The 23,158-nt window shown below is 36.5% G+C and overlaps 1 protein-coding gene across 1 annotated transcript in view; it reads left to right on the top strand.

Annotated features, from left to right (window-relative positions):
• Positions 1 to 23,158, top strand: part of si:dkeyp-73b11.8 (BPTI/Kunitz domain-containing protein) — a 37,122-nt gene extending 13,964 nt beyond the window's left edge. The window contains exons 3-6 of the mRNA XM_046352121.1: positions 2,926 to 3,102; positions 3,265 to 3,309; positions 9,366 to 9,444; positions 22,068 to 23,158. Coding sequence (XP_046208077.1) covers positions 2,926 to 3,102; positions 3,265 to 3,309; positions 9,366 to 9,444; positions 22,068 to 22,152 — 386 coding nt within the window. The 3' untranslated portion in view covers positions 22,153 to 23,158. The remainder of the gene's footprint in view (positions 1 to 2,925; positions 3,103 to 3,264; positions 3,310 to 9,365; positions 9,445 to 22,067) is intronic.

Genomic DNA, 23,158 nt, shown 5'->3' with positions numbered 1-23,158 from the left:
ATATGTAGTATACCAGAACCAGTCCAGACCATGTCCTCTAATATAGGTAGTATACCAGAACCAGTCCCTGTCCTCTAATATAGGTAGTATACCAGAACCAGACCCTGTCCTCTAATATAGGTAGTATACCAGAACCAGTCCAGACCCTGTCCTCTAATATAGGTAGTATACCAGAACCAGTCCAGACCCTGTCCTCTAATATAGGTAGTATACCAGAACCAGTCCAGACCCTGTCCTGTAATATAGGTAGTATACCAGAACCAGTCCAGACCCTGTCCTCTAATATAGGTAGTATACCAGAACCAGTCCAGACCCTGTCCTCTAATATAGGTAGTATACCAGAACCAGTCCCTGTCCTCTAATATAGGTAGTATACCAGAACCAGTCCCTATCCTCTAATATATGTAGTATATCAGAACCAGTCCAGACCCTGTCCTCTAATATAGGTAGTATACAGAACCAGTCCCTGTCCTCTAATATAGATAATAGTATACAGAACCAGTCCAGACCATGTCCTCTAATATAGGTAGTATACAGAACCAGTCCCCCTGTCCTCTAATATAGGTAGTATACAGAACCAGTCCAGACCCTGTCCTCTAATATAGGTAGTATATATCAGAACCAGTCCCTGTCCTCTAATATAGGTAGTATACCAGAACCAGTCCAGTCCCTGTCCTCTAATATAGGTAGTATATCAGAACCAGTCCAGTCCCTGTCCTCTAATATAGATAATATATCAGAACCAGTCCAGACCCTGTCCTCTAATATAGGTAGTATACCAGAACCAGACCCTGTCCTCTAATATAGATAATATATCAGAACCAGTCCAGACCCTGTCCTCTAATATAGATAATATGTCAGAACCAGTCCAGACCCTGTCCTCTAATATAGATAATATATCAGAACCAGTCCAGACCTTGTCCTCTAATATAGATAATATATCAGAACCAGTCCAGACCTTGTCCTCTAATATAGATAATATATCAGAACCAGTCCAGACCTTGTCCTCTAATATAGATAATATATCAGAACCAGTCCAGACCTTGGTGTTCTGTACATTTATTGTACACATTCAGCACAGTCAATCCTATTGGTTGATACAGACATAGTAGATGGACACAGTGTTCTGTTCATTAAATCCTATTGATTGATACAGACATAGTAGGTGGATACAGTGTTCTGTTCATTAAATCCTATTGGTTGATACAGACGTGTTCTGTTCATTAAATCCTATTGGTAGATACAGACATAGTAGATGGACACAGTGTTCTGTTCATTAAATCCTATTGGTTGATACAGACATAGTAGGTGGATACAGTGTTCTGTTCATTAAATCCTATTGGTTGATACAGACGTGTTCTGTTCATTAAATCCTATTGGTTGATACAGTCGTAGTAGGTGGACACAGTGTTCTGTTCATTAAATCCTATTGGTTGATACAGACGTAGTAGGTGGACACAGTGTTCTGTTCATTAAATCCTATTGGTTGATACAGACATAGTAGGTGGACACAGTGTTCTGTTCATTAAATCCTATTGGTTGATACAGACGTAGTAGGTGGATACAGTGTTCTGTTCATTAAATCCTATTGGTTGATACAGACGTAGTAGGTGGATACTCATAATACCCAATATAGTATAACCCATTTAAGACCCCACACTTGTAGTGTGTAATGTCTGTCAAGACAGTCTACTGTGCATCTGCAGAAAAAGTGGACGTAGAATTCAATTTCTTGTGGCATGGCCATAAACAATGACTTATTTTGGCATGGCCATAAACAAGGACTTTGGAGTAACAGTTTTACAGAGGAAGAGGTTTTTATTGCCCCTGCTATGACTATATTGGGTAGTGGGTGAGTGTTTGTGTAAGAGAGAGAGAGAGAGAGAGAGAGAGAGAGAGAGAGAGAGAGAGAGAGAGAGAGAGAGAGAGAGAGAGAGAGAGAGAGAGAGAGAGAGAGAGAGAGAGAGAGAGAGAGCGAGAGAGAGAGAGCGTGAGAGAGAGAGAGAGAGAGAGAGAGAGAGAGAGAGAGAGAGAGAGAGAGAGAGAGAGAGAGAGAGAGAGATTTTTTTTACTGTCGTCTAGTGTTGGGTTTCTTGAGGTTTACCATCTAAATGTGAGGCAGAGGTCATCCATAGTGTCTGAAACGAGAAGAGTAACTCATTCAAAACCTACTGCTGATTTCAGAGTTTACACCAGGACTCCCCAATATGCTTCCCACCGTCTACATTTATTTGGCCCCCTAAGTTTTCTGAGCAAATGTAATGTTAAGGACTATCAAATCACCAAATATTCCCAAGTATTAGCAAACATAAAAAGAGAGGCGTATGTAATCAATGTTTGAAATGATTCTGTTATTGTCCAATACTATGTCTGTTTGGGATTCTTGAGGTCAATTTGCAGTGTACAAATGATTTATAACTGTGTTCCGGCCCCCGGCCATCTGCTCAAGGTAAATTCGGCCTACGGCTGAATTTAGTTGACGATCCCTGGCTTACAGTATCTAAGCACTAACGCAACTCTGTACTCGTGTGCAGCAGATGATTTACGTTCGTTGCAATGTGCCACCATGTGGCAAAACATAGTAACAACACCCAGAACAATGCCATGCGAGGACAACTTTGTTCATGGGTTGAACCTACACTGGAATCACAACACTGAAGTGTTTTTTTTTGTGTGTGATTAATGCTTTGTCTCTCTCTCCCTACCCCAACCCCAACCCTAACCCCAACCCCAACCCCAACCCCTACCCCAACCCCAACCCCAACCCTAACCCTAACCCTAACCCCAACCCTAACCCTAACCCCAACCCTAACCCTAACCCCAACCCTAACCCCAACCCCAACCCTAACCCTAACCCCAACCCTAACCCCAACCCCAACCCCAACCCTAACCCTAACCCTAACCCTTGTCCTTCCCTCTGTACAGAGTCTAAAGCCTGCCACTTCAAGAAGGCTCTGGGTGAATGCTTCGGCACCTACCTGCGTTATTTCTACGACCCCATCCATGAGAAGTGTAAGAAGTTTCACTGGACTGGCTGTGTGGGGAACGGGAACAGGTTCATCGACCATCAGGCCTGCAACGCCACCTGTGCTGGGATTCATGGTGAGATGATATGAGATGGCATAACATTTAGAGGTTCCACAAATATTTTTGTAGTTTTCAATGCCACATGACACTGAAAAAACACATGAATGTAATGTTGAATAATTAAATGATACTATATTCATAATAATCTGATTTAATAATCTGATGTTTTGTCATCAGATGAAGGTAGTGAGGATGAGGAGTATGAGCCCGATACTCCTATTGGTGAGTAGAGATGCAGGTCTATATACTCCTATTGGTGAGTAGAGATACAGGTCTATATACTCCTATTGGTGAGTAGAGATACAGGTCTATATACTCCTATTGGTGAGTAGAGATACAGGTCTATATACTCCTATTGGTGAGTAGAGATACAGGTCTATATACTCCTATTGGTGGGTAGAGATACAGGTCTATATACTCCTATTGGTGGGTAGAGATACAGGTCTAGAGATACAGGTCTATATACTCCTTTGGTGGGTAGACAGGTCTATACTCCTATTGGTGAGTAGAGATACAGGTCTATATACTCCTATTGGTGAGTAGAGATACAGGTCTATATACTCCTATTGGTGAGTAGAGATACAGGTCTATATACTCCTATTGGTGAGTAGAGATACAGGTCTATATACTCCTATTGGTGAGTAGAGATACAGGTCTATATACTCCTATTGGTGAGTAGAGATACAGGTCTATATACTCCTATTGGTGAGTAGAGATACAGGTCTATATACTCCTATTGGTGAGTAGAGATACAGGTCTATATATTCCTATTGGTGAGTAGAGATACAGGTCTATATACTCCTATTGGTGAGTAGAGATACAGGTCTATATATTCCTATTGGTGGGTAGAGATACAGGTCTATATACTCCTATTGGTGAGTAGAGATACAGGTCTGTATACTCCTATTGGTGAGTAGAGATACAGGTCTATATACTCCTATTGGTGGGTAGAGATACAGGTCTATATACTCCTATTGGTGAGTAGAGATACAGGTCTATATACTCCTATTGGTGGGTAGAGATACAGGTCTATATACTCCTATTGGTGAGTAGAGATACAGGTCTATATACTCCTATTGGTGAGTAGAGATACAGGTCTATATACTCCTATTGGTGGGTAGAGATACAGGTCTATATACTCCTATTGGTGAGTAGAGATACAGGTCTATATACTCCTATTGATGAGTAGAGATACAGGTCTATATACTCCTATTGGTGGGTAGAGATACAGGTCTATATACTCCTATTGGTGGATAGAGATACAGGTCTATATACTCCTATTGGTGAGTTGAGAGATTCACTACATGACCAAAAGTATGTGGACACCTGCTCGTCGAACATCTCATTCCTAAATCATGGGTATTAATATGGAGTTGGTCCCTTCTTTGTTGCTATAACAGCCTCCACTCTTCTGGGAACGCTTTCCACTAGATGTTGGAACATTGCTGCTGTAACAGCCTCCGCTCTTCTGGGAAGGCTTTCCACTAGATGTTGGAACATTGCTGCTATAACAGCCTCCGCTATTCTGGGAAGGCTTTCCACTAGATGTTGGAACATTGCTGCTATAACAGCCTCCACTCTTCTGGGAAGGCTTTCCACTAGATGTTGGAACATTGCTGCGGAGACTTGCTTCCATTCAGCCACAAAAGCATTAGTGAGGTCGGGCACTGATGTAGGGCCGATTAGGCCTGGCTTGCAGGTGGCGTTCCAATTCATCCCAAAAGGTGTTCGTTAGGGTTGAAGTCAGGGCTCTGTACAGGCCAGTCAAGTTCTTCCACACCAATCTCAACAAACCATTTCTGCATGGACCTCACTTTGTGCTCGGGGGCATTGTCATACTGAAACAGGCAAGGGCCTTCCCCAAACTGTTACCAAAAAGTCGAAAGCACAGAACCGTCTTGAATGTCATTGTATGCAACCCCTATTACCAGCCTGTTCAACCTCTCTTCCATATCGTCTGAGACCCCCAAGGATTGGAAAGCTGCCGCAGTCATCCCCCTCTTCACCCCTATTACCAGCCTGTTCAACCTCTCTTTCATATCGTCTGAGACCCCCAAGGATTGGAAAGCTGCCGCAGTCATCCCCCTCTTCAAAGGGGGAGACACCCTGAACCCAAACTGTTACAGACCTATATCCATCCTGCCCTGCCTATCTAAAGTCTTCGAAAGCCAAGTCAACAAACAGGTCACTGACCATCTCGAATCCTACCGTACCTTCTCCGCTGTGCAATCTGGTTTCCGAGCCGGTCACAGGTGCACCTCAGCCACACTCAAGGTACTAAACGATATCATAACCGCCATCGATAAAAGACAGTACTGTGCAGCCGTCTTCATCGACCTTGCCAAGGCTTTCAACTCTGTCAATCACCATATTCTTATCGGAAGACTCAGTAGCCTCGGTTTTTCGGATGACTGCCTTGCCTGGTTCACCAACTACTTTGCAGACAGAGTTCAGTGTGTCAAATTGGAGGGCATGCTGTCCGGTCCTCTGGCAGTCTCTATGGTTGCCACAGGGTTCAATCCTCGGGCCGACTCTTTTCTCTGTATATATCAATGATGTTGCTCTTGCTGCGGGCGATTCCCTGATCCACCTCTACGCAGACGACACCATTCTATATACATCCGGCCCGTCCTTGGACACTGTGCTATCTAACCTCCAAACGAGCTTCAATGCCATACAACACTCCTTCCGTGGCCTCCAACTGCTCTTAAACGCTAGTAAAACCAAATGCATGCTTTTCAACCGTTCGCTGCGTGCACCCGCACGCCTGACCAGCATCACCACCCTGGATGGTTCCGACCTTGAATATGTGGACATCTATAAGTACCTAGGTGTCTGGCTAGACTGTAAACTCTCCTTCCAGACTCATATCAAACATCTCCAATCGAAAATCAAATCTAGAGTCAGCTTTCTATTCCGCAACAAAGCCTCCTTCACTCACGCCGCCAAACTTACCCTAGTAAAACTGACTATCCTACAAATCCTCGACTTCGGCGATGTCATCTACAAAATTGCTTCCAATACTCAGCAAACTGGATGCAGTTTATCACAGTGCCATCCGTTTGGTCACTAAAGCACCCTTAAACCACCCACCACTGCGACCTGTATGCTCTAGTCGGCTGGCCCTCGCTACATATTCATCGCCAGACCCACTGGCTCCAGGTCATCTACAAGGCCAAGGTCACGATGGCAACACCCATCCGTAGCACGCGCTCCAGCAGGTGTATCTCACTGATCATCCCTAAAGCCAACACCTCATTTGGCCGCCTTTCATTCCAGTTCTCTGCTGCCTGTGACTGGAACTAATTGCAAAAATCGCTGAAGTTGGAGACTTTTATCTCCCTCACCAACTTCAAACATCTGCTATCTGAGCAGCTAACCGATCGCTGCAGCTGTACATAGTCTATCGGTAAATAGCCCACCCATTTTTACCTACCTCATCCCCATACTGTTTTTATTTATTTACTTTTCTGCTCTTTTGCACAACAATATCTCTACCTGTACATGACCATCTGATCATTTATCACTCCAGTGTTAATCTGCAAAATTGTAATAATTCGCCTACCTCCTCATGCCTTTTGCACACAATGTATATAGACTCCCCTTTTTTCTACTGTGTTATTGACTTGTTAATTGTTTACTCCATGTGTAACTCTGTGTTGTCTGTTCACACTGCTATGCTTTATCTTGGCCAGGTCGCAGTTGCAAATGAGAACTTGTTCTCAACTAGCCTGCCTGGTTAAATAAAGGTTAAAAAAAAATTTAAATGCTGTAGCGTTAAGATTTCCCTTCACTGGAACTAAGGGGCCTATCCCGAACCATGAAAAACAGCCAGCCGCACACAATTTTCCTCCTCCACCAAACTTTACAGTTGGCACTATGCATTGGTGCAGGCAGTGTTCTCCTGGCATCCGCCGAACCCAGATTTGTCCGTCAGACTGCTCGAAGGTGAAGCGTGATTCATCACTCCAGAGAACGTGTTTCCACTGCTCCAGAGTCCAATGGCGGCAAGCTTTACACCACTCCAGCCAACGCTTGGCATTGCGCATGGTGACCTTTGGCTTGTGTGTGGCTGCTCAGCTATGGAAACCAATTTCATGAAGCTCCCGACAAACAGTTCTTGTGCTGATGTTATTTCCAGAGGTAGTTTGGAACTCAGTGGTGAGTGTTGCAACCGAGGACAGACGATGGTTCTGTTAGATTGTGTGGCCTACCACTCCACGACTGAGCCGTTGTTGTTTCCACATCACAACAACAGCACTTACAGTTGACCAGGGAAGCTCTAGCAGGACAAACTGACTTGTTGCATCCTATGACAGTGCCACGTTGAAAGACACTGAGCTCTTGTGATAATGTACTGTACAGTACACTGTTAATCATTACTGGTGATATAGTACATTACAGTACAGTGTTAATCATTACTGGTGATATAGTACATTACAGTACATTGTTAATCATTACTGGTGATATAGTACATTACAGTACACTGTTAATCATTACTGGTGATATAGTACATTACAGTACAGTGTTAATCATTACTGGTGATATAGTACATTACAGTACATTGTTAATCATTACTGGTGATATAGTACATTACAGTACACTGTTAATCATTACTGGTGATATAGTACATTACAGTACACTGTTAATCATTACTGGTGATATAGTACATTACAGTACACTGTTAATCATTACTGGTGATATAGTACATTACAGTACACTGTTAATCATTACTGGTGATATAGTACATTACAGTACATTGTTAATCATTACTGGTGATATAGTACATTACAGTACACTGTTAATCATTACTGGTGATATAGTACATTACAGTACACTGTTAATCATTACTGGTGATATAGTACATTACAGTACACTGTTAATCATTACTGGTGATATAGTACATTACAGTACACTGTTAATCATTACTGGTGATATAGTACATTACAGTACACTGTTAATCATTACTGGTGATATAGTACATTACAGTACACTGTTAATCATTACTGGTGATATAATACATTACAGTACACTGTTAATCATTACTGGTGATATAGTACATTACAGTACACTGTTAATCATTACTGGTGATATAGTACATTACAGTACACTGTTAATCATTACTGGTGATATAGTACATTACAGTACACTGTTAATCATTACTGGTGATATAGTACATTACAGTACACTGTTAATCATTACTGGTGATATAGTACATTACAGTACACTGTTAATCATTACTGGTGATATAGTACATTACAGTACACTGTTAATCATTACTGGTGATATAGTACATTACAGTACACTGTTAATCATTACTGGTGATATAGTACATTACAGTACACTGTTAATCATTACTGGTGATATAGTACATTACAGTACACTGTTAATCATTACTGGTGATATAGTACATTACAGTACACTGTTAATCATTACTGGTGATATAGTACATTACAGTACACTGTTCATCATTACTGGTGATATAGTACATTACAGTACACTGTTCATCATTACTGGTGATATAGTACATTACAGTACACTGTTCATCATTACTGGTGATATAGTACATTACAGTACACTGTTCATCATTACTGGTGATATAGTACATTACAGTACACTGTTCATCATTACTGGTGATATAGTACATTACAGTACACTGTTCATCATTACTGGTGATATAGTACATTACAGTACACTGTTCATCATTACTGGTGATATAGTACATTACAGTACACTGTTAATCATTACTGGTGATATAGTACATTACAGTACACTGTTAATCATTACTGGTGATATAGTACATTACAGTACACTGTTAATCATTACTGGTGATATAGTACATTACAGTACACTGTTAATCATTACTGGTGATATAGTACATTACAGTACACTGTTAATCATTACTGGTGATATAGTACATTACAGTACACTGTTAATCATTACTGGTGATATAGTACATTACAGTACACTGTTAATCATTACTGGTGATATAGTACATTACAGTACACTGTTAATCATTACTGGTGATATAGTACATTACAGTACACTGTTAATCATTACTGGTGATATAGTACATTACAGTACAGTGTTTAGTCTTTGTTGATACCGTGCAGTACACTGTGTTATTCAATTTTATACACCGGTCAGCAACGGCTGAGGCGTCCACATACTTTTGTCTATATAGTGTAGGTCTATTCAACAGTTTTGATATTTTATTAATTAGTTGTTGTTATGTTGTTGTTAACAAAAAAAAACTCACGTTATTCTGCTTCCTGCAGCCTTGATTCTGGGAGTGGTGTTGGGGATCACGGGAGGAATAATTATTGGAGTCGTTATTTTCCTGGTGATACAGAGCAAGTAAGTACACTGTTCATTATTCTCTGATATAGTACAGTACACTGTTCATTATTCTCTGATATAGTACAGTACACTGTTCATTATTCTCTGATATAGTACAGTACACTGTTCTTTATTCTCTGATATAGTACAGTACACTGTTCATTATTCTCTGATACAGTACACTGTTCATTATTCTCTGATATAGTACAGTACACTGTTCATTATTCTCTGATATAGTACAGTACACTGTTCATTATTCTCTGATACAGTACACTGTTCATTATTCTCTGATATAGTACAGTACACTGTTCATTATTCTCTGATATAGTACAGTACACTGTTCATTATTCTCTGATACAGTACACTGTTCATTATTCTCTGATATAGTACAGTACACTGTTCATTATTCTCTGATACAGTACAGTACACTGTTCATTATTCTCTGATATAGTACAGTACACTGTTCATTATTCTCTGGTGATACAGTCCAGTACACTGTTCATTATTCTATGATATAGTACAGTACACTGTTCATTATTCTTTGATACAGTACACTGTTCATTATTCTCTGGTGATACAGTACACTGTTCATTATTCTCTGATATAGTACAGTACACTGTTCATTATTCTCTGATACAGTACACTGTTCATTATTCTCTGATACAGTACACTGTTCATTATTCTCTGATATAGTGCAGTACACTGTTCATTATTCTCTGATATAGTACAGTACACTGTTCATTATTCTCTGATACAGTACACTGTTCATTATTCTCTGATATAGTACAGTACACTGTTCATTATTCTCTGATATAGTACAGTACACTGTTCATTATTCTCTGATATAGTACAGTACACTGTTCATTATTCTCTGATATAGTACAGTACACTCACTGTTCATTATTCTCTGATACAGTACACTGTTCATTATTCTCTGATACAGTACAGTACACTCACTGTTCATTATTCTCTGATACAGTACAGTACACTGTTCATTATTCTCTGATACAGTACAGTACAGTGTTCATTATTCTCTGATACAGTACACTGTTCATTATTCTCTGATATAGTACAGTACACTGTTCATTATTCTCTGATATAGTACAGTACACTCACTGTTCATTATTCTCTGATACAGTACAGTACACTGTTCATTATTCTCTGATACAGTACAGTACACTGTTCATTATTCTCTGATACAGTACACTGTTCATTATTCTCTGATATAGTACAGTACACTGTTCATTATTCTCTGATATAGTACAGTACACTGTTCATTATTCTCTGATACAGTACAGTACACTGTTCATTATTCTCTGATACAGTACACTGTTCATTATTCTCTGATACAGTCCAGTACACTGTTCATTATTCTCTGATACAGTACACTGTTCATTATTCTCTGATACAGTACACTGTTCATTATTCTCTGATACAGTACACTGTTCATTATTCTCTGATACAGTACACTGTTCATTATTCTCTGATACAGTACACTGTTCATTATTCTCTGATACAGTACAGTACACTGTTCATTATTCTCTGATATAGTACAGTACACTGTTCATTATTCTCTGATACAGTACACTGTTCATTATTCTCTGATACAGTCCAGTACACTGTTCATTATTCTCTGATATAGTACAGTACACTGTTCATTATTCTCTGATACAGTACACTGTTCATTATTCTCTGATATAGTACAGTACACTGTTCATTATTCTCTGATACAGTACACTGTTCATTATTCTCTGATATAGTACAGTACACTGTTCATTATTCTCTGATACAGTACACTGTTCATTATTCTCTGATATAGTACAGTACACTGTTCATTATTCTCTGATACAGTACACTGTTCATTATTCTCTGATACAGTACACTGTTCATTATTCTCTGATATAGTACAGTACACTGTTCATTATTCTCTGATACAGTACAGTACACTGTTCATTATTCTCTGATACAGTACAGTACACTGTTCATTATTCTCTGATACAGTACAGTACACTGTTCATTATTCTCTGATACAGTACAGTACACTGTTCATTATTCTCTGATATAGTACAGTACACTGTTCATTATTCTCTGATACAGTACAGTACACTGTTCATTATTCTCTGATATAGTACAGTACACTGTTCATTATTCTCTTATACAGTACAGTACACTGTTCATTATTCTCTGATATAGTACAGTACACTGTTCATTATTCTCTGATACAGTACACTGTTCATTATTCTCTGATATAGTACAGTACACTGTTCATTATTCTCTGATACAGTACACTGTTCATTATTCTCTGATATAGTACAGTACACTGTTCATTATTCTCTGATACAGTACAGTACACTGTTCATTATTCTCTGATATAGTACAGTACACTGTTCATTATTCTCTGATACAGTACACTGTTCATTATTCTCTTATACAGTACAGTACACTGTTCATTATTCTCTGATATAGTACAGTACACTGTTCATTATTCTCTTATACAGTACAGTACACTGTTCATTATTCTCTGATATAGTACAGTACACTGTTCATTATTCTCTGATACAGTACACTGTTCATTATTCTCTGATATAGTACAGTACACTGTTCATTATTCTCTGATACAGTACACTGTTCATTATTCTCTGATATAGTACAGTACACTGTTCATTATTCTCTGATACAGTACACTGTTCATTATTCTCTGATATAGTACAGTACACTGTTCATTATTCTCTGATACAGTACACTGTTCATTATTCTCTGATATAGTACAGTACACTGTTCATTATTCTCTGATATAGTACAGTACACTGTTCATTATTCTCTGATATAGTACAGTACACTGTTCATTATTCTCTGATACAGTACACTGTTCATTATTCTCTGATATAGTACAGTACACTGTTCATTATTCTCTGATACAGTACACTGTTCATTATTCTCTGATACAGTACAGTACACTGTTCATTATTCTCTGATACAGTACACTGTTCATTATTCTCTGATACAGTACAGTACACTGTTCATTATTCTCTGATACAGTACAGTACACTGTTCATTATTCTCTGATACAGTACAGTACAGTACAGTACACTGTTCATTATTCTCTGATACAGTACAGTACACTGTTCATTATTCTCTGATATAGTACAGTACACTGTTCATTATTCTCTGATACAGTACAGTACACTGTTCATTATTCTCTGATACAGTACAGTACACTGTTCATTATTCTCTGATACAGTACAGTACACTGTTCATTATTCTCTGATACAGTACAGTACACTGTTCATTATTCTCTGATACAGTACAGTACACTGTTCATTATTCTCTGATATAGTACAGTACACTGTTCATTATTCTCTGATACAGTACACTGTTCACACTGTTCATTATTCTCTGATATAGTACAGTACACTGTTCATTATTCTCTGATACAGTACAGTACACTGTTCATTATTCTCTGATATAGTACAGTACACTGTTCATTATTCTCTGATACAGTACACTGTTCATTATTCTCTGATATAGTACAGTACACTGTTCATTATTCTCTGATATAGTACAGTACACTGTTCATTATTCTCTGATATAGTACAGTACACTGTTCATTATTCTCTGATATAGTACAGTACACTGTTCATTATTCTCTGATACAGTACAGTACACTGTTCATTATTCTCTGATATAGTACAGTATATAGTACACTGTTCATTATTCTCTGATACAGTACAGTACACTGTTCATTATTCTCTGATATAGTACAGTACACTGTTCATTATTCTCTGATATAGTACAGTACACTGTTCATTATTCTCTGATACAGTACAGTACACTGTTCATTATTCAGTACACTGTTCATTATTCTCTGATATAGTACAGTACACTGTTCATTATTCTCTGATACAGTACAGTACACTGTTCATTATTCTCTGATACAGTACAGTACACTGTTCATTATTCTCTGATATAGTACAGTACACTGTTCATTATTCTCTGATATAGTACAGTACACTGTTCATTATTCTCTGATACAGTACAGTACACTGTTCATTATTCTCTGATACAGTACAGTACACTGTTCATTATTCTCTGATACAGTACAGTACACTGTTCATTATTCTCTGATACAGTACAGTACACTGTTCATTATTCTCTGATATAGTACAGTACACTGTTCATTATTCTCTGATACAGTACAGTACACTGTTCATTATTCTCTGATATAGTACAGTACACTGTTCATTATTCTCTGATATAGTACAGTACACTGTTCATTATTCTCTGATACAGTACAGTACACTGTTCATTATTCTCTGATACAGTACAGTACACTGTTCATTATTCTCTGATACAGTACAGTACACTGTTCATTATTCTCTGATATAGTACAGTACACTGTTCATTATTCTCTGATACAGTACAGTACACTGTTCATTATTCTCTGATATAGTACAGTACACTGTTCATTATTCTCTGATACAGTACACTGTTCATTATTCTCTGATATAGTACAGTACACTGTTCATTATTCTCTGATATAGTACAGTACACTGTTCATTATTCTCTGATATAGTACAGTACACTGTTCATTATTCTCTGATATAGTACAGTACACTGTTCATTATTCTCTGATACAGTAGTACTCTGATATAGTACAGTGTTCATTATTCTCTGATACAGTACACTGTTCATTATTCTCTGATATAGTACAGTACACTGTTCATTATTCTCTGATACAGTACACTGTTCATTATTCTCTGATACAGTACACTGTTCATTATTCTCTGATATAGTACAGTACACTGTTCATTATTCTCTGATACAGTACAGTACACTGTTCATTATTCTCTGATACAGTACAGTACACTGTTCATTATTCTCTGATACAGTACAGTACACTGTTCATTATTCTCTGATACAGTACAGTACACTGTTCATTATTCTCTGATATAGTACAGTACACTGTTCATTATTCTCTGATACAGTACACTGTTCATTATTCTCTGATACAGTACACTGTTCATTATTCTCTGATATAGTACAGTACACTGTTCATTATTCTCTGATACAGTACACTGTTCATTATTCTCTGATATAGTACAGTACTGTTCATTATTCTCTGATACAGTACACTGTTCATTATTCTACTGATATTCTCTGAGTACAGTACACTGTTCATTATTCTCTGATACAGTACAGTACACTGTTCATTATTCTCTGATATATACAGTACACTGTTCATTATTCTCTGATATAGTACAGTACACTGTTCATTATTCTCTGATACAGTACACTGTACTCTGATACACAGTACACTGTTCATTATTCTCTGATATAGTACAGTACACTGTTCATTATTCTCTGATACAGTACAGTACACTGTTCATTATTCTCTGATATAGTACAGTACACTGTTCATTATTCTCTGATATAGTACAGTACACTGTTCATTATTCTCTGATACAGTACAGTACACTGTTCATTATTCTCTGATATAGTACAGTACACTGTTCATTATTCTCTGATACAGTACAGTACACTGTTCATTATTCTCTGATACAGTACAGTACACTGTTCATTATTCTCTGATACAGTACAGTACACTGTTCATTATTCTCTGATACAGTACAGTACACTGTTCATTATTCTCTGATATAGTACAGTACACTGTTCATTATTCTCTGATACAGTACAGTACACTGTTCATTATTCTCTGATATAGTACAGTACACTGTTCATTATTCTCTGATTCAGTCTGATATTCTCTGTACAGTACACTGTTCATTATTCTCTGATATAGTACAGTACACTGTTCATTATTCTCTGATACAGTACACTGTTCATTATTCTCTGATATAGTACAGTACACTGTTCATTATTCTCTGATATACACTGTTCATTATTCTCTGATATAGTACAGTACACTGTTCATTATTCTCTGATATAGTACAGTACACTGTTCATTATTCTCTGATATAGTACAGTACACTGTTCATTATTCTCTGATATAGTACAGTACACTGTTCATTATTCTCTGATACAGTACAGTACACTGTTCATTATTCTCTGATACAGTACAGTACACTGTTCATTATTCTCTGATACAGTACAGTACACACTGTTCATTATTCTCTGATATAGTACAGTACACTGTTCATTATTCTCTGATACAGTACAGTACACTGTTCATTATTCTCTGATACAGTACACTGTTCATTATTCTCTGATATAGTACAGTACACTGTTCATTATTCTCTGATATAGTACAGTACACTGTTCATTATTCTCTGATACAGTACAGTACACTGTTCATTATTCTCTGATACAGTACAGTACACTGTTCATTATTCTCTGATACAGTACAGTACACTGTTCATTATTCTCTGATATAGTACAGTACACTGTTCATTATTCTCTGATACAGTACAGTACACTGTTCATTATTCTCTGATATAGTACAGTACACTGTTCATTATTCTCTGATATAGTACAGTACACTGTTCATTATTCTCTGATATAGTACAGTACACTGTTCATTATTCTCTGATACAGTACAGTACACTGTTCATTATTCTCTGATATAGTACAGTACACTGTTCATTATTCTCTGATACAGTACAGTACACTGTTCATTATTCTCTGATATAGTACAGTACACTGTTCATTATTCTCTGATATAGTACAGTACACTGTTCATTATTCTCTGATACAGTACACTGTTCATTATTCTCTGATATAGTACAGTACACTGTTCATTATTCTCTGATATAGTACAGTACACTGTTCATTATTCTCTGATACAGTACAGTACACTGTTCATTATTCTCTGATACAGTACAGTACACTGTTCATTATTCTCTGATACAGTACAGTACACTGTTCATTATTCTCTGATACAGTACAGTACACTGTTCATTATTCTCTGATACAGTACAGTACACTGTTCATTATTCTCTGATACAGTACAGTACACTGTTCATTATTCTCTGATATAGTACACACTGTTCATTATTCTCTGATACAGTACAGTACACTGTTCATTATTCTCTGATATAGTACAGTACACTGTTCATTATTCTCTGATATAGTACAGTACACTGTTCATTATTCTCTGATACAGTTCATTATTCATACAGTACATTATTCTCTGATATAGTACAGTACACTGTTCATTATTCTCTGATACAGTACACTGTTCATTATTCTCTGATATAGTACAGTACACTGTTCATTATTCTCTGATATAGTACAGTACACTGTTCATTATTCTCTGATATAGTACAGTACACTGTTCATTATTCTCTGATACAGTACACTGTTCATTATTCTCTGATATAGTAGTACACTGTTCATTATTCTCTGATATAGTACAGTACACTGTTCATTATTCTCTGATATAGTACAGTACACTGTTCATTATTCTCTGATACAGATATTATTCTCAGTACAGTACACTGTTCATTATTCTCTGATACAGTACAGTACACTGTTCATTATTCTCTGATACAGTACAGTACACTGTTTATTCATTATTCTCTGATTATTCTCTGATACAGTACAGTACACTGTTCATTATTCTCTGATACAGTACAGTACACTGTTCATTATTCTCTGATACAGTACAGTACACTGTTCATTATTCTCTGATATAGTACAGTACACTGTTCATTATTCTCTGATACAGTACAGTACACTGTTCATTATTCTCTGATATAGTACAGTACACTGTTCATTATTCTCTGATACAGTACACTGTTCATTATTCTCTGATATAGTACAGTACACTGTTCATTATTCTCTGATACAGTACACTGTTCATTATTCTCTGATATAGTACAGTACACTGTTCATTATTCTCTGATACAGTACAGTACACTGTTCATTATTCTCTGATACAGTACAGTACACTGTTCATTATTCTCTGATATAGTACAGTACACTGTTCATTATTCTCTGATACAGTACAGTACACTGTTCATTATTCTCTGATACAGTACACTGTTCATTATTCTCTGATACAGTACACTGTTCATTATTCTCTGATATAGTACAGTACACTGTTCATTATTCTCTGATATAGTACAGTACACTGTTCATTATTCTCTGATACAGTACACTGTTCATTATTCTCTGATATAGTACAGTACACTGTTCATTATTCTCTGATACAGTACAGTACACTGTTCATTATTCTCTGATATAGTACAGTACACTGTTCATTATTCTCTGATATAGTACAGTACACTGTTCATTATTCTCTGATACAGTACAGTACACTGTTCATTATTCTCTGATACAGTACAGTACACTGTTCATTATTCTCTGATACAGTACAGTACACTGTTCATTATTCTCTGATACAGTACAGTACACTGTTCATTATTCTCTGATACAGTACAGTACACTGTTCATTATTCTCTGATATAGTACAGTACACTGTTCATTATTCTCTGGTGATACAGTCCAGTACACTGTTCATTATTCTATGATATAGTACAGTACACTGTTCATTATTCTCTGATATAGTACAGTACACTGTTCATTATTCTCTGATACAGTACACTGTTCATTATTCTCTGATACAGTACACTGTTCATTATTCTCTGATACAGTACAGTACACTGTTCATTATTCTCTGATACAGTACACTGTTCATTATTCTCTAATACAGTACAGTACACTGTTCATTATTCTCTGATATAGTACAGTACACTGTTCATTATTCTCTGGTGATACAGTCCAGTACACTGTTCATTATTCTATGATATAGTACAGTACACTGTTCATTATTCTCTGATATAGTACAGTACACTGTTCATTATTCTCTGATACAGTACACTGTTCATTATTCTCTGATACAGTACACTGTTCATTATTCTCTGATACAGTACAGTACACTGTTCATTATTCTCTGATACAGTACATTGTTCATTATTCTCTGATACAGTACACTGTTCATTATTCTCTGATACAGTACAGTACACTGTTCATTATTCTCTGATACAGTACACTGTTCATTATTCTCTGATACAGTACAGTACACTGTTCATTATTCTCTGGTATAGTACAGTACACTGTTCATTATTCTCTGATACAGTACAGTACACTGTTCATTATTCTCTGATATAGTACAGTACACTGTTCATTATTCTCTGATATAGTACAGTACACTGTTCATTATTCTCTGATATAGTACAGTACACTGTTCATTATTCTCTGATATAGTACAGTACACTGTTCATTATTCTCTGATACAGTACACTGTTCATTATTCTCTGATATAGTACACTGTTCATTATTCTCTGATACAGTACACTGTTCATTATTCTCTGATATAGTACAGTACACTGTTCATTATTCTCTGATACAGTACACTGTTCATTATTCTCTGATACAGTACACTGTTCATTATTCTCTGATATAGTACAGTACACTGTTCATTATTCTCTGATACAGTACAGTACACTGTTCATTATTCTCTGATACAGTACAGTACACTGTTCATTATTCTCTGATACAGTACAGTACACTGTTCATTATTCTCTGATACAGTACAGTACACTGTTCATTATTCTCTGATATAGTACAGTACACTGTTCATTATTCTCTTATACAGTACAGTACACTGTTCATTATTCTCTGATATAGTACAGTACACTGTTCATTATTCTCTTATACAGTACAGTACACTGTTCATTATTCTCTGATATAGTACAGTACACTGTTCATTATTCTCTGATACAGTACACTGTTCATTATTCTCTGATATAGTACAGTACACTGTTCATTATTCTCTGATACAGTACACTGTTCATTATTCTCTGATATAGTACAGTACACTGTTCATTATTCTCTGATACAGTACAGTACACTGTTCATTATTCTCTGATACAGTACAGTACACTGTTCATTATTCTCTGATATAGTACAGTACACTGTTCATTATTCTCTGATACACTACAGTACACTGTTCATTATTCTCTGATACAGTACACTGTTCATTATTCTCTGATATAGTACAGTACACTGTTCATTATTCTCTGATATAGTACAGTACACTGTTCATTATTCTCTGATATAGTACAGTACACTGTTCATTATTCTCTGATACAGTACAGTACACTGTTCATTATTCTCTGATATAGTACAGTACACTGTTCATTATTCTCTGATACAGTACAGTACACTGTTCATTATTCTCTGATATAGTACAGTACACTGTTCATTATTCTCTGATATAGTACAGTACACTGTTCATTATTCTCTGATACAGTACAGTACACTGTTCATTATTCTCTGATACAGTACAGTACACTGTTCATTATTCTCTGATATAGTACAGTACACTGTTCATTATTCTCTGATACAGTACAGTACACTGTTCATTATTCTCTGATACAGTACAGTACACTGTTCATTATTCTCTGATATAGTACAGTACACTGTTCATTATTCTCTGATACAGTACAGTACACTGTTCATTATTCTCTGATATAGTACAGTACACTGTTCATTATTCTCTGATACAGTCCAGTACACTGTTCATTATTCTCTGATATAGTACAGTACACTGTTCATTATTCTCTGATATAGTACAGTACACTGTTCATTATTCTCTGATACAGTACACTGTTCATTATTCTCTGATACAGTACACTGTTCATTATTCTCTGATACAGTACAGTACACTGTTCATTATTCTCTGATACAGTACATTGTTCATTATTCTCTGATACAGTACACTGTTCATTATTCTCTGATACAGTACAGTACACTGTTCATTATTCTCTGATACAGTACACTGTTCATTATTCTCTGATACAGTACAGTACACTGTTCATTATTCTCTGGTATAGTACAGTACACTGTTCATTATTCTCTGATACAGTACAGTACACTGTTCATTATTCTCTGATATAGTACAGTACACTGTTCATTATTCTCTGATATAGTACAGTACACTGTTCATTATTCTCTGATATAGTACAGTACACTGTTCATTATTCTCTGATATAGTACAGTACACTGTTCATTATTCTCTGATACAGTACACTGTTCATTATTCTCTGATATAGTACAGTACACTGTTCATTATTCTCTGATATAGTACAGTAGACTGTTCATTATTCTCTGATATAGTACAGTACACTGTTCATTATTCTCTGATACAGTACACTGTTCATTATTCTCTGATATAGTACAGTACACTGTTCATTATTCTCTGATATAGTACAGTACACTGTTCATTATTCTCTGATATAGTACAGTACACTGTTCATTATTCTCTGATACAGTACAGTACACTGTTCATTATTCTCTGATACAGTACAGTACACTGTTCATTATTCTCTGATACAGTACAGTACACTGTTCATTATTCTCTGATACAGTACAGTACACTGTTCATTATTCTCTGATACAGTACAGTACACTGTTCATTATTCTCTGATATAGTACAGTACACTGTTCATTATTCTCTGATATAGTACAGTACACTGTTCATTATTCTCTGATATAGTACAGTACACTGTTCATTATTCACTGTTCATTATTCTCTGATATAGTACAGTACACTGTTCATTATTCTCTGATATAGTACAGTACACTGTTCATTATTCTCTGATATAGTGCAGTACACTGTTCATTATTCTCTGATATAGTACAGTACACTGTTCATTATTCTCTGGTGATACAGTACACTGTTCATTATTCTCTGATATAGTACAGTACACTGTTCATTATTCTCTGATATAGTACAGTACACTGTTCATTATTCTCTGATATAGTGCAGTACACTGTTCATTATTCTCTGATATAGTGCAGTACACTGTTCATTATTCTCTGATATAGTGCAGTACACTGTTCATTATTCTCTGATATAGTGCAGTACACTGTTCATTATTCTCTGATATAGTACAGTACACTGTTCATTATTCTCTGGTGATACAGTACACTGTTCATTATTCTCTGATATAGTACAGTACACTGTTCATTATTCTCTGATATAGTACAGTACACTGTTCATTATTCTCTGGTGATACAGTACACTGTTCATTATTCTCTGATATAGTACAGTACACTGTTCATTATTATCTGATATAGTACAGTACACTGTTCATTATTCTCTGATATAGTGCAGTACACTGTTCATTATTCTCTGATACAGTCCAGTACACTGTTCATTATTCTCTGATACAGTACAGTACACTGTTCATTATTCTCTGATACAGTACAGTACACTGTTCATTATTCTGTGATACAGTACAGTACACTGTTCATTATTCTCTGATACAGTACACTGTTCATTATTCTCTGATATAGTACAGTACACTGTTCATTATTCTCTGATACAGTCCAGTACACTGTTCATTATTCTCTGATATAGTACAGTACACTGTTCATTATTCTCTGGTGATACAGTACACTGTTCATTATTCTCTGATATAGTACAGTACACTGTTCATTATTCTCTGATATAGTACAGTACACTGTTCATTATTCTCTGATATAGTACACTGTTCATTATTCTCTTTAATTAAAAATATAATACAAATTAAAATAATTTTTACAGAATGATTTTTGTTGTAATTTGTCTTAATTATACTACAAATAACTAACTGCTCTTTTATATCAAATATCAGTAAGAATCACAAACGTGCACCAAAGAAAGTGACAGAAGCCAAGATGGAGACACCACTGCAAGAGGAGCCAATTGAGATGGCATAGAGAAGAGAACACAGGAATGACTGGAAACACCATAGAAATGAGAATGACTAGAGCGCATGATCCCATTCTAGTCCACTTTCCATTTGAAGTGTACCCATGCCAGTCATTGTATTTCTAGGGGAAACACCAGGCAGGGCCCTCGCCTGAATGGCCCCTCTCAGGTTGATTTAATAGAGGAATGTAGATCTACAACTAACAACCCTACAATGTAATGTCATGTTTCCCATCATGTTTTGTTATCAGGTTATTCACAAATCCTTGTTCCTGGGTTGGAGAAGTGGACAATGAGAGAGTCATATGGTATCTGCCTTCTCCTTCACTAATGCAGGCTATTTTCCTCATGGTTATGTTTAAAATGACTCTCAATTATCTTACAACATGTATAAGGCTTTCTGCACTCTCGTCTTTTACAATATGACTTCTGTGTTTATTTCAGGTATATTTGGTAGCTGCTCCATGGGGCACTATTGTTTATTAATTAGATTACGGCATCGTGTGCTTTTACTGAACTCCTCAGTGGGCAAACAGGGTGATATTCCCATAGTTCTTCATGTGGAATGTGTGTTTTATTTTACGTGCTTCATTCTGTTTATGTTTGGTCTGTATCAAGATTCACATTGGTTTTGTTCCAACTACTGTATGTAACATTATTGTAAGGCATGATGTGAGAATGAACCAAAACACTGTTTTAAAAAAATATATATATATTATGGGACAGTTTTTACCCACAGAAATAGAATGAATAGAACTGTCATCCCCATTCAAGTAAATTGTGCCATTATGGGACTGAGATGATGTCATCCTCCTGGACTGGCAGCCATTTTGAGTGTACCCATAAGGAGCAAAGCAGGAAGTAAAAGCAGGAAGTTAAAAAAAAGCAGGAAGTAAATAAAAACAGCGAGTCAATCTGTGCTGTGATGTTGTTGTTGTGAAATTCCATATACATTTTGAAGGATACATATTCAAATGTGTTACAAAAATAAATGAACACAGATAAACACAAAAA

This window comes from Oncorhynchus gorbuscha, linkage group LG06 (assembly GCF_021184085.1).
Source record: "Oncorhynchus gorbuscha isolate QuinsamMale2020 ecotype Even-year linkage group LG06, OgorEven_v1.0, whole genome shotgun sequence".
Lineage (NCBI taxonomy): Eukaryota > Metazoa > Chordata > Actinopteri > Salmoniformes > Salmonidae > Oncorhynchus > Oncorhynchus gorbuscha.
The sequence above is the reverse complement of the archived record's forward strand: the minus strand, read 5'-3'. Positions and strand labels throughout refer to the sequence as shown.